The sequence below is a fragment of the Lycium barbarum genome, chromosome 5 (genome assembly GCF_019175385.1).
Source record: "Lycium barbarum isolate Lr01 chromosome 5, ASM1917538v2, whole genome shotgun sequence".
NCBI classification, from domain to species: Eukaryota; Viridiplantae; Streptophyta; class Magnoliopsida; order Solanales; family Solanaceae; genus Lycium; species Lycium barbarum.
The window spans coordinates 132087344-132107820 of NC_083341.1; the positions used below are offsets into that span (position 1 = coordinate 132087344).

Below are 20477 nucleotides of genomic sequence, written 5' to 3' on the forward strand. Positions count from 1 at the left end.
AGTTTTCGAACTAACACGCCCCAAACACTAAGCCAACCTGAACAAGCCTAAGATCATGCCAATTCAGTGGAATCTGTGAATTGAACAATTGAACATGGCAGCTGAATATATATATAGCACAAAGTTTTGCATGTCAATTCGGCGGAATTTGCAAACAACATATTTAACAAGATAGATAAACTAAATATTGTCACACTCCTTTTTTCCCCACAAAAACAATTCAGTTAGTTAAGTTCAAAAGAGTTTTCAAATCGAAAGTGATGAAAAATTGTGTTTCGAAAAGAAATTTTATTTAGAGAAAAAGAGTCATCATCTGGCATCGAGTTTTAGTGTGCCAAGTCACCGTAAAAGCAATATCCCTTTCAAAGCAAGTTTGACTCAAAAAGCTAATCAGCGATAGAGATTCCGATTAAGGAATTCTGTTGACCGAGGGGAAGGTGTGAGGCATCCCTCCAATCCCGTGGTTTTAATACAGTAGCTTTAATTAACTCGTATTGGCTTAAATAGAAACTTAATCAGGTAAACTCAAACAAACAAGCAAGCACGCATACAAAATGGCTCGAGGTTGCTCCTTTCTAAAAATGTCGAAAAGAAAACCAAAGGAAAACTAAACTAAGCTATTGTATACTAACTTCTGATCAACGTCCACTTCGGACTCCATCACAAGTATGTCGGGGCATTCCCCGGATGAAAATTTAATACAAGTACTCGGGGCATTCCCCTGATAGAATTAATTCAACTAAAAGGGCCACCTCTCGCCTTCAAAATTCATGCACCACACCCTAAAATTTGCTTACCCATCCCGAGACGTAGGGGTGTACAAAGGAAACCGACAAACCGCACCAAACCTATAATCCGAACCAAATCGAGAAAAAAACCCGACTAGTGATTTGGTTTGACTTGGTTTGGTTTTAAAAAGAAAAAGCCGACCACTATTGGTTTGGTTTGGTTTTACCTAAAAAGAAAAGTCATGAATCAAACCAACCCGACATCACATTTAAATAAATATTTCTTAAACTTTTTCATAGTTTTTTGTCTTTTAACATATTATTTCACTTGGAATTAGAATTTTGAATGGTATAATAAGTTTTATTGCCCATAGATATTAGTAACTCAACAAATCAAATCAATACTAGCTAAAAAAAGAAATTCAATTCTAACACTAGGAATGACAATAATGTTAGGTATCTATTCTTTAGTTTTATATTGGTTTAGAAAGTGAAAATACATAACTTAATTTTATTTTTTTCTTTAATATTTAGTCATGCAATTAATACTTATTACCAATACTTATTTTAGGATGACTTAGTACTTTTAGATTATGATCATTTTCTATATACCTTATAAATTAGACGTATGCATTATAGCATGACTTAGTACTTTTAGATTATGATCATTTTATTTTAAGCAGTTTCATTACTTTTTTGTTTTGCTGAATATTTTGGTACAACGTCATCTCTCATCTCACATTTTGTGTTATTTTCTTAAAAAGTATCTTAATTAGATAGTCGTATTTTACTAGGACTACAAAAATATTTGAAGTACAAGCTATATGTTTAGTATGAAGACTTTACCGGAAAAAAAATCGAAAAACCCAAAAAATCGAGAAAACCCGACTTTTGTTAGTTTGGTTTGGTTTATAGATTTAAAAACCCGATGCAATTGGTTTGGTTTGGTCTTTAAAAAACCCGAACCAATCCGGTCCATGTACACCCCTACCGAGACGCGATACCAAAAATTCTTATTTCCAATCAATGAACCAGCAATTGAAATAACATCAGTAAGCATTTAAATCAACTTTACATGCCATAACTACTTCTAAGAGTTATTTATGAATTATAACTACCTTTTGCTATAATTACATTTCGTAGCTACATTTTACATTTCGTAGCTACTATACATGAGGCGCGCTGTAGCTGGGGTGGTCATTGGGCATGTGCTTTGCCTTTGCGTGCCTAGGTTAGAAGCCCGCTGGCCACATTCTTTTTCTAAGAAATTGCAATTTCGACTGTATTTCCATGTTTCTAAATATAACAAAATACATGTATCATAAAAACAATGTGGAATAAATCCTTTAAATACACGAGGGATTAGTGTATTTCATTGAATTTATATACTGATAATCCTTTTGTTTTGGCTATACTTAAATGTGCAAGTTTCTACTATATATAAATACAATCAAATACACATGTATCTGATTGTATTAACAAAATTAGGTTGTACCACATTCACGTCATATGTATTTGATGTATTTCGAATAGCAACCTAACATTTCGCTGTATTGGATTGAATTTAAGTGTATTCGGTCAGATGTATGTCACATGTATTTCGTGTATTCAGCTGTATTTCGGATGGCAATCTTACAGCTGTTTTTAAAAACACGAAAATACATGGAAATACAGCCGAAATTGCAAAGGTAGCTACGGTCGTAAATTGCAAACTTGTAGCTATATATTGTTAGGAGCTTATAAAAGGTAGTTGTTTATATAAATTGCCCATTATTCAATTCTTTCCTGTTGCCATGGCCCAAACTCATATGACTCAATACAGTCCATTTCAATTTAACCTACATAAATCATTTAATTAATTGCCTATTTGCTAAACTCGAGCTTAAATAAGGGTTTAATTCGTCTTTCCTAATCAAATGGCATTCAACAGTAATCAACACCCATTTAAACCAAATTATAACATTCAGATCATCCACACAAACATCAACATCATAATCACTTCAACAAAAATTCTTATGTGAAACCAAAACAAATTAGAGATGTAGAAAGAATTGGACCTTAGTATATGAACTCCCTTCAATATTAATCCAAGAACGTCAACATGGAGCCGACAAGACCGATGACCGGGACTTATACCTCAAACAAAGACCTCAACGGAAAACCGAAAGTGGAACTCGATCTCGACCAAAGTCACAAAATCCGAACAGAAGCTCGACCTAAATATTCTCGGCTCAAGTCCATCTTGGGTGGTTTTATGGTGTTTTTGTGGTGGTTAACAAGTGATTTTTGTGGTTGGTTTCATTGTTTTTTTTTTTGAACTTTTCACATTTCATTGCCACTTAATCAAGATTACATTTGAAGGAGGAGGACTACACCTAGCCTTCTTGAACTTTGTACAAACGTTTGAGCAAATGGTTTTGCACTAAAGTGGCAAGTATGGAAAAAATTAAGCATTTCAAGGAGGATCAAAATAAATCATCCCGAGCTTTCTTCTTCTAACTCTAAATGAAGAGAACTGCCATCTGTCCATGTTGAGAAGTCCTTTTATCTGTCTTGGAATAGAGCTGATATTAGTAATTATTTTGGCAATGTCTGTGCAGTGACTTAGAGAAGCAAGCTTATCAGCCACTTTATTTACCTCTGAAACAATCCTTAGTGACTATATTGTTCTCATGAACCAAAAACTTGATATCTTCCATAGTTTCTCTGGTTTTCCAGGGTATCTCCAACTCTCAGAGAAGCAATTTTTGAGTAGGAGGGAATCAATTTCAGCAACTATCATGTTGTGTGCCCATTTTCAATTCACCATTTCAACCCAAAATGAAAAGCACTAGCTTCAGCTGTATTGCTTGTACCTTCTCCTAAGGGAAAACTAAAGGTCATGATGCAATTTCCCCAAGGATCTCTAACCACACCACCTCCACCACTAGAATTTCTTCTGGAGGATCCATCAGAGTTCAACTTTACATATAGCAGAGGAGGTTTGGTCCATTTGATAGGCAAGATAATAGTGGTATTCAGATTAAGGTCCATAAGTTTCAGAAGGTTAGACTATCTATCTAGTATGTTAATGTTAGGGAAGTTTGTTTTGGTCAGTTAAAGTATATTGAGAGATATGTGTGAGATGGAGCTGATGAAGAATGGGTTTTCATCTTCATATATGGAATTACATCTTGATCTCCATAGTTCCTAAATAGTGATAGGGGGCAGGATCTTTAGCACATAAATTGAAATAGGATTTTTTGAAGTGCAGCTCCAACATCTGGTAAGCAGCTCTCTGAGATTTGTATTGTTGATGTTGATTCCCATTTTGCCGGCAAAGTGATTCCACAAACATTTGAGCAAACTGTCCAAAGTAGAAAAGGTGATCAACTGTCTCCACTCCTAGTTTCATACCTGTACCAACACAACAAAAGCATTTAGACACTGAAACTATTTTAATTTTTTTTTGGAGATTTTTTCATCTATTGGCACTCTACAATGGATTGCGCTCCAAGTTATGCAGGACATTTTGAACGGAGCATCTTTCTGCCATAATTTTAAGTCCATTAGTGCTAATGGTTTCTTCTTCTTGATAAGGTTCCATGCAGGAGAAACTAAAAAAGTCCCAGTCTGAGTTATAGTCCAAAAAGGAATGTCTGCAGCATTTTGGTTGAAGCTTATATGACAATCTCTTTGACTTGTTCACTTGATTGAATATCCAGCACTATCCAATCCCATTGGCCATCTTTAAAAACTTCCTTAATAGGGATATTATGTACAATGATGTGTTCATCCTTGAAATCACAGAGAGGTCCCTGTTTGGTCCAATCGTCCAACCAGAAACTCTTGTCCCCTTTCTCAATCTTCTACTAGATGTTTTGATCAATTTTATCTTTGATTTGTAGCATAGCTTTCCAGCTATAAGACTATCCAGCTTTCCACAAAATCTGAGAGGGGTGATCGTTTCTACAATATTTTGCCTGAAGGAAATTTGCCCATATAGAGGTGTTTTTTCTTAATTTCCACCATTGTTTGGTAGTAAAAGCTTTATATGTGTCCTCAAGTTTCCTGAAATTGGCACCACCTTCTTTTTAGGGGTAACTTAAGTTGTTCCATGAGATCCAATGATATTTTCCACCCTCTTCATTGCCAGACCAGAAGAATCTGGCTAGATATTTTTCAAGAACTTCAAAAGTTCCTTTAGGGGGATGGATAGCTGAAAGTATGGACATTTAGGGCTAATAGGACATGTCTAATTAGAGTGTCTCTTCCTCTTGCAGACAAGAATTTGAGTTGCCAACCTTTGATTCTGTTAATAACTTTGTTGATCATTTCAGGACCTTCCAGTGTAGATTGGGCAGCCTAGGTATTTGAAGGGTATATGCTCATATCTCATGTGAAGAATTTTCCCAGCTCTTCTAATGATACTCAGAGTAGTGTTATCAGCCATAGTGTAAGAGCATTTGCTCTTATTAATAAGCTTTTCAGAAACTCTTTCATAAGTAGTAAAGGTTTTCAAAATGGTTTGGAAACTAAAATTTTTTGCCACTACTAAAAATGATTGTGTCATCTGCAAAAGAAAGGTGATTAATCTGAGGGCCAGGATTACTCATAGAAAATCTATTAAAGAATGAACTCTATGTAAATCATTAAACAATTTAGAAAGAAGTTCAGCAGAGATGACAAACAGACTAGGTGACAAAGGATCACCCTGTCTGAGACCTCTGCTAGACTGAAAAATCCATGTTTGCTACCATTGACCAGGGCTGAATACCAATTACTAGAAATATATCTATAGATCAAATCAATCTAAGACTCAGCAAAGACCATTGTCTTTAACATAAAACATAAAAAAGGCCATGTCATAGGCTTTGGTCATATCAAGCTTAATAACAACATTTCCACCTACACTAGGCCTAGAGATGTCATTCACAATTTCCTGAGTTAAAAGAATGTTATCAGAAACTGCTCTCCCCTTGACAAAACCACTTTGATTTTGACTTATGATTATAGGGAGGATTTTAGATAATATAGAGTTTATAATTTTAGCAAATATCTTGCTTGAGGTATTACAAAGACTGATAGGCCTGATGTCAGTAAAATCCTGAGGAGAGTTAACTTTAGGATGCATAACTATACATGTATGGGAGAAATATTTAGGAACGGTAGCACCTAGAAGAAGGCACTGACTGCAGCATGGATGTCTCCTGAGATGATTGGCCAAGCAGTTTGCTAGAATTTCCCACTTAATCTATCTGGCCCAGGGGCACTATCTGGATCAATGGTAAACACTGTGTATTTAACTTCTTGCATAGTGGGCATAGTTGTCAGTGCTAAATTATCTTCAGTAGTGATTCTTCTCTCAATCACATTTAGGACAGAGCTGTCTTCTTCAATATCCCTAGCTTTGAACAGTTGAGAGAAAAAGTTGACTGCAGCATTTGCAACTTCTGTAGTCCCTTCAACCCAATTCCCATCCAGGTCTTTGATTTCTTGAATGGAGAGTCTTTTTCTTTTTATCTTTTATCACACTGTGGAAGAATACAAAGTTTGTGTCTCCTTCTTCTAACCACTTTACTCTTACTTTTTGGCGAAGAACCTTCTCCTGGATTTTGAGGAATCTTGTAAATTCTGTTTTTGCTCTTGACAACTCCATCCTATTTTCAGGGTTGTTATTGCTGATAGAGTTTTGTTCATGACTTTTTATGAGCTCTTCCAATCTCTTTGGTTTTTCATAGAAGTCCCCAAAAACAGTTCTTGACCAACTACTTAAGGTTTTGCAAACTAACTTAAGTTTTTGAGAGAGCACTTGAAGGGGATTTCCTTCATGATTAGTAGTCCAAGCTTCTTGTAACACTAAGAAGTAGTCCTCGTGTACTTCCCAAATGTTAATAAACCTAAAATATTTGATGTGGTTAGAATTATTAGGAATGCACTTAATTAATAAATGAGCATGATCAGAACAAGTTCTAGAGAGGTGAGAAACAGTTGTTCCACTGATATTATCAAACCACTGGTTGTTGTAAGTGAGCCTATCAAGTCTTTTCCAGATAGTATTTGGAGGATCTCTATTATCACTCCAAGTGAAATTGGCACCATTATAACCCACATCTTGCAGGTCACAATCTTCAAGGCAAGAAATAAACTCCATGTTTTCTTCTAGTTTATAGGGAAGAAGTAATGACATTGAAGTCTCCAACTACCCCCCAAGGGCCATTCATGTTAGTGGAAAATCTCTATCAATTCATCCCAAAGAGTTACTCTCAACTGTTCATCATATTTTGAATAAATCACAGAGAGATGAAAAAACAATTGGCTCTTGCTGATGTATGATATGAACTAAAACATGTTGTTCCTTGTCTTCCATGATGTCCAGCAGATAGTTAATGGACCAAAAAATCCACATCTTATTTGAGCAGTTGAAGAAACTAGTAGCATAGCCAAGTTTCCTTTTGAACTTTTCAATTTTCCTAGAGTTCACCTTGGGTTCCTGGATGAACATATAAGGAAATTTGTGTTGTTTTTTGATAGTTTAGAGTCTTTCAATTGATCCTTGGGATGCTATTCCCCTACTATTCCATGATAGTGTATTAATCATGAGGAACATTGAGAGGGGGTAGGTTCTGTAGCTTGTGAGACAGTTCCATTTGAACTAAATTGTATATCCATGGGATTTTGGTCATCTCTAACTCCTGTAGGAGAGAGGTTATTAAAGTAAGACAGACTTTGTCGAACTTTCCTAACTGTTGTGGGTATGTTACATGTTAGAGCTAGTCTGTCTCCTCTGATATGTTCATCATCAGAAATAGAAAAGGTTTGCTCATTTCTGCATTTACTATCACTACAACAAATATGATATTTAGCTACGAAAATGTTAGCTACGGTGCAAAATTTGTCACTAATTATTCACTTTTCATGACAAAAGTTACATTTCGTCCTTAAATACATGAGGCACATATTTTTAGTGACGAAACACAAAATTTCGTAGTAAAGTTTTGTCCCCTAAAGTTTCCCTCCAAAAAATGAGTTGGCGCCATTTATTGGGTACTATTAACCACGAATTTAAAATTATCAGTGACACATTATTTTGTCATTAATGATGTACCCAATTTGCGACAAACTGATTTTCGTCCTAAAATTAGTTAAATTTTGGAGACGAAACTTTTGTTGCAAAAACTGTGTTGATACATTAGCGACAAATTAAAATTTGTAGTTAAGCACTGTAAATTTTAGCTACAAAATTTTATGTTTAATTGTGACCTTAGTTTTTGTCACTAATAACATAAACAATTAGTGACAAATAATTTATTGTCTCTAATCAACATGCGACTTAGTGACAACAAATTTTTGTCACAAAATATGCAATGTTTTAAATAGCGACGATTAAAAAGTTCTAGTTGAATGATTTAACTATTGGCGACGAAAAATATTCGTTGCTAAAATCAATGATCTTTGTTTACAATTGTTGTGTCTCCTGATAGCCAACATTTTTCGAAAAACCATGATATTTATGAAAAAAGCAAATTAAAGCGGGGCGAAAAAATAAGGAATGAGATGATGTTTCAAGTTTGGAAATCAGCCAATTCAGACGTTTAAAATATGGTTATAATCATATTTAAATTGTGGCTACTTTATTGCAATTATAGTCAAATCTGCAAATCAAATTCAATTCTAGAATCAATTTCAAATACAATTTATAATTTAATCAAATTGAGTAAAGTAGAGAAAAATTAATTATTAAATTAATTCATTAAGCTTCTTGAACTTGAACAAAATAACACATATTCGTAAAAAATAGACTAAATATAATAATACACCCGTAAATGATCTGTATGTATGTATGTATGTGTGTGTGTGTGTATTAAAAGTACGAAAGCCCTTAGTGAAATGTCGTTCATCCTTTTTACCCGTGAAAAACATATATTATATTAGGGAAAATGCATAAAAACACCCCTAGACTTGTTTCCAATTATCAGTAACACACGTATACTTTGCGGGGGTCCTATTACCCCCTGACAATTTTAAATTGTAATTATTACCTACGTGTTGAGGTGGCAAAGAGAGTGCATTTCACCCTCTTTGAGAGAGTGAGATAGTACAAAATAATGTTAAAAGTTTATTTTTGAATATTAATTGTTTTTTCTTTTCTAATTCTTTTCTTTTCCTTTCCATTTTCGCCTTCATAGATTCAAATGGAAATCGGGTCAAACTATTCCATATTCAGAATTAAAGAAGCATATTTCTGCTTTCCCTAAATTAAATACTCCTATGGAACTTAGGAATTGGCAAATGATATGGATGGTTGATTAATATAGTAAAACCTTAATAACGAAAGATCATCCTCCATAAATGTAATGAAATACTAAGATAATTAACTCCGATTGCTTGAGATTTTCCAAGCTTAAACCTAGTTATGTTTACACCATGAGTAGAAGTTCAACTGATGAAATCAAAACAAATAAGATTTTTTGTTAAAGAACAAAATCCATTTGCAGATGTAGTCGATAGAACAAAAAAAAAATCAATTCTTTTACAGAAGGGACTAATATCCTATTAATTGCTATCTCTGTTGTGGTATGGCAGAGATGGCGGCGAGGGACAGTGGGTATGTCGACTAAAATGTGGTTCCATTTTTAAGAACATGAAAGATATAGAGGAATCACAACAATTTGTTCTTTTTTAATACGAAGAAGAAGGTGGGTCTATCGTTAATGGTGGGTGTTTAGTGGTTGATCTATGGGGTTTTTTGGCAGTGAAATGAAGTGTTAGAATTTTGTCAGTGTTTAGTCATGAATGGTGGGTGTTTAATGGTTTATCTATGGTGTTTTTTGGTAGTGAAATGAAGGGAAGTCGGAAAAGCTCCAAACTCCGGCCATGGCAAATTTCAGATCAAGAAAGGAGCCGAAAAAGAAAAAAAAGGAGAATCAACAACAACTACCCTGTACATCATTTTCGTCGGCGATCATTTTCTAGTTTTTCCATAAACAAAAACTTTGAACCTTCAACAAAAATTTTGAAGAAATCGTAGATCATAATAAAGAAGTAAAAAAAAAAAAGTAAAACAAAAGATTTAAGTGAAAAAACATGCCAGGCGCGTGGATTTCACCACTTAAACACAAATTAGGTGGTAGCGTTTCAGGGAGTAATAATATCGTTTAAAAAATAGCCGGGGGGTAGTGGGATCCCCGTAAAATATAGGTGTGTTGCAGCAAATTCGGTCATAGTTTAGGATTTATTTTAGCCATTTTCCGTTTTATATTAAGCAAAATTGTAACTTATTGTTACTGTCTAATATTTAGGACATCGAAATCAACTTAAATTTTAGTTATGAAAGTTTTCCTTATTTGAACCACATAAGAAATCCTAAAATTTAGGATTTCAATCAATAGAATTATATTTTGTACAAATTCTTTCCTTATTTTAATTTTATAGCACAATAAAAATAGCTCACATGTTAGAACGTCTAGAGAGGTCTTCTTCTTTTCTCACGTACTGTTTCTTGACTTTTGCCACTATAAATTGATTTTCCTTGGTATTTATTTTATGTTAAATAAATTATTTCCATGTTTTTTCCAATTCTGATTATGTTTGTTTTACTTTAGAGGTAAGTAAAATTTTTCTTGGTATTTATTTTATGTTAAATAAATTATTGCCTTTTTTTTTCCAATTCTGATTATGTTTGTTTTACTTTAGAGGTAAGTAAAATCAATAATTTATTTTTTCTTTTTGAATCTGTGGTGGGTGATTCAAGCATTAAAATAAAAAAAGTTTCTAAAAACTTTTTCCAGTTATATCATCTCTCTCTGTTCTTGATTGTGTTGGTCAATATCCTTTTTTATTATCTTAGCATTATCAATTGTTTATAGATTTTGCTCGTTAAAATATAAAATTTGAAGATATACATACTAATTTAACATAATTATATACTCACCCGATATCAATCAATCTTTCAATTGAAGTTCTAGTGTCATTCGAATCCGTACACCGCATTACACACAAAATATATGTATCTACGGGTAATGTAACTTACTTTCATCACATGAATTGTCTGTCAAAGATTAATTATATTTATTGTTGAGTAATAGCAACAATTATTTCTCGGGCTTTGAGTTTGAAATCTCTGCACCATTCTCTTTCGTGGTGAGATAAGATTTGTAGACTTTTACTTCGAGTCTAATTAGTTTTAAAATAATTTTATTATTTGAATAAAAGAAAAAAGACGATAAGAAGAAAAACTAATTTAATGTAATTTAGACTAATCCTGATTGAATGTAATTAGAATTTAATGTAATTTAGACTAATCCTGATTGAATGTAATTAGAATTTAATGTAATTTAGACCCAGGTCATCGGGAAAATTTAGTAGAAGTTAAAAAGATATAAACTTAAATGGTAAAATCAATTTTTTTTGTTGTGTTGATATACTTTTTGAAATTAGAATTTTAAAGCACATTTAGAAGTAGGAATGGAACACTTCTATAGAAGAAGCTACTATTCCATATTTTTATTGTAAAGTCTTTAACTGTATTAGGTCGAAAGTATGGTTGAAGTAAAAAAAAAATAAAAAAAAAATTTGACATATGACACTACAGAAAATAGGGACTAGTATCTTTGTGATATTACAATTAGTCTCAAGTGTGATTGTTAGATTGATATTTTGTATATAAGTGTTAATTCAACTGACCAACATAAAAATAATTTTATTTCGTATGCAGGCTAGTTTTGAAGAAACATACGGTAATTATATATTCTGATAAACTTGGAATGTCTTGGATACTTCAAATTGCAAAATACACGGTCGCAATTTTTTTAATATTAGACTGCATAATTTCTATAATATATTATATGTTTTCTTACATGACTAACAACATATTGAACTTTTAAAATGAATATTCAAGAGATGAAAGAGCAGTTATAGCGGCATTGTACATTGTCGCTATAATAAAACATAGAATTGGCAACGACTTTTTAGGAACAACCACAAAATGTAGGTTAATTTCGATAAATGGCAACAACTCAATATTTTTTTTAAATAATGAGTTTTTTCTTGTTACCAGATCTTGTAATCTTGTTGCCATATATTACTGGTTAATATAATAAATTTAAATATAAATACATTAACATTAATAGACTTTTATTGTCGCCAAAAGTATCACTGTTGTTGCTAAAATATGTACTCCCTCCGTCCCATTTTAAGTGTCTTAGTTTAACTAAACATAAAGTTTAAGGAATAAAAGGAGACTTTTAAATGTTGTGGTCCGAAATTAAATATGTGCATAATGTACGAAAATGTCCTTTGAATCTTGTGATTTTAAACTTGTCATGGCGGATGTTTGAATTATCAATTTACTAAATATAGAAAATGATACTCTTTTTGGGACAGACCAAAAAGACAATTAAGACGTTAAAATTGGGACGGACGGAGTAATATATATATTTTTTAACTAGAATTTGTGTTCTAAAAATCATTAATCTTTTTCAAATTTGAGGGAAAAGCTATCGCGGCAAAATTTTCCCTCATTTTCTCCTTTTACGGTTTTTCCCCAAATCCTTCCCTCTTATCTTCACACGACCTTTAGGTTTTATCTTTTAGAATCACCTTCCCAATCCCATCAACGTTTCAGTCCAGTGGCTGGAGCTTCGAATTAGGTATGAACGAGCATTGGCCTTATCCCAAACCAGAATTAGGGTTTCAAATTGTAAGCTCCTTCCCCTCTAGTTTATGATTTTGATTCCCTATCTCTAATTATTTCTGCTTCGGTTACAGATTGATATACAAATCAATTACTAGGTTCTTTCACTTCCTTACCTTTTTATTTCTTCTAAGTTCTTCTGTTTTTCCCGTTTTTTTTTAAACTGAAAATTGATATTAAAACTAGAGCTTGATAAATTGGGACTGAATTATCTTGGCGACATCTACAAGCAGTATAAGTTGGATTATATCAACCAGATATTACCCACAGGGGTCTTTTACTACTTCTTTACGTGTCAAAGAAGGGTTTTGGCCAATTCTTCTGATGTTCTGAATCTGTTCCCCTTTTCCTTTTTCCTTTTTCTCCCCATCTGAAGCTGATTAGTTAATTTCTGAATTTAGACTTATCCGAAAGAAATTCTAAATTTACAACTTTTGGTTGAGATTTTGGCTTGAATCGGAGGAATTTTCTTTGATTGCTAGTTGTTAATCTGGCATAAACACATATGGGACTGCCAAATGCTTGTCTTTTTAGAGAATCCCTCCATGTTAATATTGGGCGCCAATGCAGCTTGCCCTCCATCTTTTCGATTGAATGCTTGAATGAGTGATCACTGCAACTTCATTGTCACGACCCGAACTAGGGCCATGACAAGCGATCGAGCTTACCCTGCCCGATGTCCCAACTTACGTCACTTGATCCACAATATGGCGTTTTTTTTAAAAAAAAATTTGTAAACACGATACCAAAGTCAACACGTTATTCAGAACGTCTCAAGGCGTGTTACACACATACATATATACATGCGCCTGACATAGGGCCAGGCGAGCCAAAAAGCCTTACACCAATTCTGTACGACAAAATGACGACCGACAAAACCAAACAGTACTCATGACACCCACGCTGTTCGCAGACTCCTAAAGAGTATGACTTACAAGACATATATACAAAATTATACCGAAATAAGAACAGCCTCCGGAACTAGTGGAGCTGTCTGACTTCCCAAAGCTGTCTCCCCCTAAATAGCTGGATCGCCGGGTCGCGTCCCTGAACCTGCGTGGCATGAAACGCAGCCCCCGTAAAAAGGGGGTCAGTACGAGATATGTACTGAGTATGTAAAGCGATAATAAATCATAACTAGCACATAGTTTAGGGAAGAAGTGGTCGTAACCAGCCCAATACCTGCAGTCTTCGCTGATAGAAGCAGAAACGTGTACGCAAGGTCTCAACAGTCCTTAAGTAATTAACACAATCCATCCAACATATTCAAATAAGCAATGTAGTCTAACACTTTGTTTCAAGCAAATAATACGACGTAACGTACGTGCCGCTTCCGGCTCAATAATATACTATAGTAGTCCCATCGGGCAGCCACTTCCGGCATAATAATAATATAATAGCCCCATCGGGCAGCCGCTTCCGGCATAATAATAATATAATAGCCCCATCGGCAGCCGCTTCCGGCATAATAATAATATAATATAATATATAAATTAAAATAGATCGTAGGTGAAAAGCAGTGGCAAAACCTCGCACCCCTTTCGGAGTGGTTTTTGAAATTAGCATACTCAGACATAAGCTGAGGCCATAGCTCGCTCAGGCATAAGCCGAGGCCATAGCTCACTCAGTGATCAGCTGAGGCCATCGCTCACTCGGACATAAGCTGAGGCCATAGCTCGCTCAGACATGAACTTAGGCCATCGCACCCCCTTCGGAGTGGTTTTGGAAAAGGCTAGATAATAAAATATCGCACCCCCTTCGGAGTGGTTTTGAACAGTCTAAATAATAAAATATCGCACCCCCTTTGGAGTGGTTGTGAAGTCTAATTCATATTCCCTTTAGCTTGAGACCGACAATTAGTAAGTTTAAATAATAATTCCTGGTTGAAATCATTAGCAACCCACAACAAAGTTTCAATGAATCCAATTCAGCATGAAAGACTAACAACCGTACAGAACTAGGTCAAATGGAGCAATACGAGAGGTCTCGGGCCTTGTGGGCCCACCTCGGGTCAAGTCGGGGTGACACACAAAAATTACGTGCATTAGGTCTAGTGAAGTCATCCGTGAAAGTTTCGGGGCGATCGGGTTACATTTATGCAAGTTATGGAGGTTTAACCCTTTTTCCCACAAGTGTGCTCTTTAAGGTTCAATTCTACTGAATGAATAGTGCCAAAAATCTAACTCGGATTCCTATGAACGGAATGATCCCCGAGGCTCAAATCAAGACCTAGCACAACTAGGACATGCCAAAGGAAGGAAAGGGACAGCTTTACATACCTTTCTTGCCTTTTACGATCGCCAAAGCTCAAATCCCGTTTCGTCAAAAACCTACAAATGGTCACATTTACCAGTTACTATTCATAAGGCTTGAAGTCCCAACTTTGATTTAGGATTTGCCTATCGAAATTTCGGCAGCACCTCCCCTATAAACATAACATCCCCGAGACTTATCTCGGCTTAAAGTATCAACACAGCAACCCAACAACAACATTCACAACAACAACAAGCATCACACAACACATAATATGGCGTAACTAGCCATCTTTCCGACATAGCGTAACATCTTTCATTCCGACCTTACATTTCCAAACTAATCTTACCATTTTCATATTCGTCACTTATCAAGGTCATTACAACATACTTCGGAGGCATATCATATCGTTTTCACCGAATATTCATAAAGTATACACAATATACAAGTTTCCTACTAAGGGCATATTTCACCCACAACTTCCAATCTTTTAGCAACATGTTCATGATATGTGTCTATCTTTCAACTACATCAATGACAACCAATAATTTGCCTCTTAATACTTTCATTTCCACATTACACAAACCATAATTAAGTTGCATAATTTCCTTTAACAACTTAACAACCATTTTTGCATAATAACAAGAGCCATTATTCTTCCATTCGTTTCGCAATATCACAATTAACATACTAGTGAAATTTAATTCACCTTCCCTCCTAGACATAGCACCACACGGCCACACACTAAAATTTCCAACTTACACCAATTCATTCGACTTTCATTTCTAATACAATTTCTACCATAACAATGACTAGATTTCAACAAAAATTCAACTCATCATATACATGCAACATATGCATACCCACGGCCACATGCACTTCATCCCAACACACAAAATTTTCATGCTCTTCATTCATTACCACACACTACAACATATATACATATATTCCATGATATAAAAATGGTAGAAGTCTTACCTTTTCTCAACTCCTTCACTTGTCACCCAAGCTACTTTCTTGCCAAAGTAATTATACCACCTTGTAGAGAATCTTGCACTTAGTAGTATTACACAACAATTTCAATTTTTTTTTGTTCAAGATTGAAGGACTAGAATTTTTTTTCTTTTCTTTCTTTCCTTTCTTTCTCCCTTACCCGAAACCCTCTTCTTCTTTTCCTCTCAATTTCTTTTGTTTTCTTGAACCTTCTATATGATAAGTATGACTTATATAATATAATTCATTTTATAATTGTCACATGGAAATTAATGAATCCATGGACTTGGGCCATGTTGGCCGGTTGGGCCTTCCCTTTGGGCCTCATTTTTCTTATTTTTTTTTTGAGTCCAATAGGCTACATTTCGTAATTCATGAGGCAAGTTTCCAAAATTCCAATTTTGCCCTTGGCCTCCTTTCGCAATTCCACACCAACGCATTCATAGCCAACACATTCATACCAAGTAAGGTCCAAATATGGCCTTATTCATTTCAAGTCAAGTTACTTCAAATTTTTCGAATATGCGAAGATGCCAGATGTAACATTCATGCTGCTCGTTATTTTTCTATGATGGGGTTTCTCCTTTTCAACAAAAAAATACATTCCTTGCCAGTATATATCTAGCTGAAGTGGACTGCATAATTATCAATCCCCCAAATTTATTGTTGTTGCTTAAAGAAGTGTATGTTCAATATACAGATAAGGGATAATGGAATCATGCTAATCTGAGATAATTATGTTAGCTTATTGCAGGTCCAATTTGGAATTGTCAAAGTCCCAGTTAGAGGTCTTGGCTTAACGCAACTCTGAAAAAACATTTTAAATTACTACTTAGGAACTCATAAGAAATAGAAAAAGATACTATTATGTTTACTTCTTATACTAGGAATTTGGGGTATCAAAAATGAAACCAATATTTAACTGTATTTAATGGTATTCTTTTTTCTTTATTCTAGTAGTTCTAATATGTTATTCTTTTTTTCTTTATTCTAGTAGATCTGCAAACGTAGTTTCTTTAAGTGCTTTATAAAAAAAATGGATATCTTTTTTAAGTCCTAGTGAGGATCAGTCAGCTGCAATTGTTTTAAAGCAAGGTTAAATGAGTTGTCCAAGGTATTGTGACTTGATCTTTAATTAGTTGTGTGTTATGTTATGTGATTGTGCTTTGGATCCCTTCATTGTTCTTGATATCTAAGAGTAAATGATATTTAGTTGAATCATATGACTAAATATTTAGGAAAGATTGATATATTACAGTCTTATCAAATGTAACATTCAAAGCTTTCTCCTTTGGCAACATGTAGCTGCAGTAGTGTAAAAACAAAAAAGAGAAAATAGCATGTCATTTATTTCTTTTGCTTATTAAAAAAAACAAAAACAAAGACTCTCACTAAAGAAGATGATATTTCATCACCTGAACGTGTATGCATGGCTAAATGTAAGGTGGTTATGTTAATCTTATTATTCTAATAATTTGTATTGTACGATGATTTGCACAATAGTGCTTGTCAGTATTAATCCTTAAATGGTATTATGTGCATCTAACTTAGTGTATTACCCACTTGTACTACGTAATTAAATCTGAGTTTTAGTATTTAATCACGTGGTTGAGGTATGGTCAGATGATTGATGATGTTGTCTTAATTGTCAAAGAGTAAGTGATCTTTATTTAGTTGTGTGCTTGCTTCACTGTTGGTAGTGTATATTTCGCAATAGAAGAAATTGAGTAGATTATCAATTGCTCAGGTACAATTTGCATATTTAAGTTGAGGAGATTTTCATATCGATTACGTGGAGTGTGTACTCTTATTCAAATTGCATCACTCATTAGGTCCTTTGGAGATCAATGGCTACTCTTTCACTTGTGACTGTCGTCTCTGCCATATTACGATGAGCCTTTCATTCAGTACAAAGTCAGGCTCAAAACAAGTGTAAGCCTCTTGTGTTAGAATCTCAATTTCAAACAAGTCTAGACTTTGGATTTTTTATTGCTTGATATATCTTGCTTAATAATATTCGGCTAAAATAAACTTGTGCTACCTTGTAACCTGGTACTTTCCAACAACTTATTTGAGTATTTAGTTTATTAGTTTTTTGAATGTTATAAAATAGTTATTTCCTTAGTTATATTTTAAGTTTCTAAGTTGCATTATGTTCAACAAGATTAAATTCTTGATGGAATTCTCAACATGATCACTAATCCAGGGGTTGAAAGTTGAGGGAAGTTGTACTGGTAAAGTCATAGCAAGATGGTGAAGGTGATTTGGATCTTATATCTTATGTTTCTATGGTGCTTATTTTACTTGTGTCACTGTCATCTCTCTCTTTCTCCAGTATGTTTCTACTATATTAGAAGAGTGGGTTATGATTTGGGATCGATATTTTAGGTTAATGTCGTTTAATTTCAATTTGAGGGCATTTTAGTCTTTTAACATACCTAAATGCAACTTGGCTTTTTTCGCTGAAACTAAATAGACACGTATCAGCTGGATACTTTTAATGCTTCTTGCTCATTCTTTCGCAGTTTTTCACCCTCATCTCCTCTGATTTTGCAACTCTCCAGTTATACTGGTGATTTTAGCATTTAATGAAATATATATTACATGCCCATTGGGCTATATTGACTGCTCTTGCTGCTTTGAATTCAAAAATGTTATAGCTTATGGGACTCTTTCAGCTTTTGGAACCTATTAGGTGGTGAGAATGGGCTATTCAAAAGCTTAAAGTTGATATCTTTTATTTATGTGCTGATGCTAAATTTTGCTTGATTAATAGGTGACGATATCCTTAACTATTGATATTACTATTGTAAATTCTTGGAACTCGCATGCTTCAGCTTTGGCTAATTTAGGAGCCAAATCATCAATAACCAAACTTCTAACCTGGATCACGGATCCATTAAGGTATTCACATAGACACCAAAATTTGTTTTATTCCTCTAGTTTGTTACCATAGATGGACTCTGTGATTGTATTGGTTGGGATTTTCTATATTTTTACCAAGGTTCTAGATTGAGGATTTCAGGATGGTGTTGATAGTTGCAAGTTTGTGGTTATAGACTTTTTATGGGTTCTTTTCTTCATGAATCAAAGGAGCAGAGCTTCTATTTGATTTCTCTTTGTTTATTTCTTCTCCTCCATCATCACCTTCTTATTTATTTTCTTTCATTCACTAATCCCATCACCATTGCTATGAATCGAAGTCCTTATTGATCAATATCTATTTTTGTGGCTTCATTGTTGGAGCATATGTAGCATATTCAGAAACAGATGAAACGTCCACTACTGCTGATCACCTTCAGATAGAGCAAGACATGACATTTAATTGGGAAAAATCTCCTCACTTCATCTATGAAGTTGACTAAATACCATTATTTCATCTCCATACTTAGAGGAAAGATAATCATAGCTCTAAGAGCTACCACATTCTTGGTGAAACTAGAAAAAAGGTACCAGTAGCTACAGTTATAGAAAGGCAAATAGAAAAGTTCCATTCTCTGTCATTAATAATAAAATTAATTCAGTGATAAACTTTTGCTTACTTAGTTACTAATGAGATTTTTTCATTTTGATGAAAAGCAAATGCAACCATGTTTAAAAAGGCAAATAGAAAAGCCCCATTCTCTGGTTGTGTTCTCTTACATTTCAACATGTTAATGTTTCTTCTTTTTCCATGATCTCAAGTTCTTTTTCATAAGGCTTTTGCCTACAAAAAAATGATTAGGCTTGTGATAGTTGATTGGTCCTTATTCATTTGGTGGTAATTATAGCCCAGGTATCCTAAGATTTGATTGCTCCCCTCAATTGGGAAGTGGCAGCCCTTCCGAATTTGGACAAAAATCTTTTTTCCTTGCTGGTGTGGTTAATGCAATAACTCAGGTTAGTTCTTTTCTCTCTTCTTCTCTTTTTTTATTTTGACAAAGTAAGCATTTTAATTGATAAGCATCCTGAGGCTTCATATCATGGAGCTAAACATAATCAATAATTTGCTCTTATATTTTATTTCTATATAATGCTTATCCCTTTGGAAAATCTACTTCAATTAGTTACTACTGTCTCAAGTCGGCTACTCCATTCATAATGACGAGCACCATGCTGAGACAATGTATTTGCTAGATTGCTCCAAGATTTTCTGTCATTTACTTCGACATTGCGAGTTTCATATGATGAAAATCCAAGCAATAAATGGTTAGAATTTTTTTCATTTCTAAACCTGTTTTATCCAAACTGCACGGTCCCCAAGTAAGCTTAAATGTTCCACGTACTGTAAACTAGACATGAGTTTCCTGGAAGTTTAATAATGAAGTTGTGTAACTTCTCTTTCATTTTCTTTATGCAGGAGTTGTGTAGCAATACTCTTGAGTGTGTTATCAATAGGTTGAAAATGGCAGCTCAAAATTTTCTTTCTCTCGAAACAAGTGGAAGGAGCTCACAAGATAGGAGAGACGTTATGATTAAATTACATTGTATTTTTCAAGATAATCACATTTTTATCACAGGACTTATTATTTTGTCATTAATTTATTATATTTGTGATAAAACATAGTATTTGTCCCAGAATTTCCTTATGATTAATAATATGATTCATTCTTTAACTACAAATTAAATTTGTGTTTTATCATAATTGTTATTGTCACTAATCACGATAATTTATAGTGACAATTTTGTTGTGTCAGTAAAAAAAAGTATCTTTAGTGACGACATGATTGGTTTCAACTACAAAATTATAAGCTTTTTCTGTAAAGCAAAGTTGTCACTAATTTATACATTTGGAGACGGAATACCTTTTCGTATATAAAAGGTTGTCTTTGCTGACGAAATTATTATTT

The 20477-nt window shown here is 34.1% G+C and overlaps 1 protein-coding gene across 1 annotated transcript; it reads left to right on the top strand.

Moving 5' to 3' along the window:
• The first annotated feature begins 18600 nt into the window (after nt 1–18600).
• LOC132639831 (uncharacterized) lies at nt 18601–20194 on the top strand. Its single transcript, XM_060356232.1, has 3 exons — nt 18601–19097; nt 19419–19527; nt 19988–20194. Exons 1-3 carry the CDS (start codon nt 19000–19002, stop codon nt 20192–20194), a joined length of 414 nt encoding a protein of 137 aa, XP_060212215.1. The 5' UTR covers nt 18601–18999.
• Nucleotides 20195–20477: the final 283 nt, after the last annotated feature.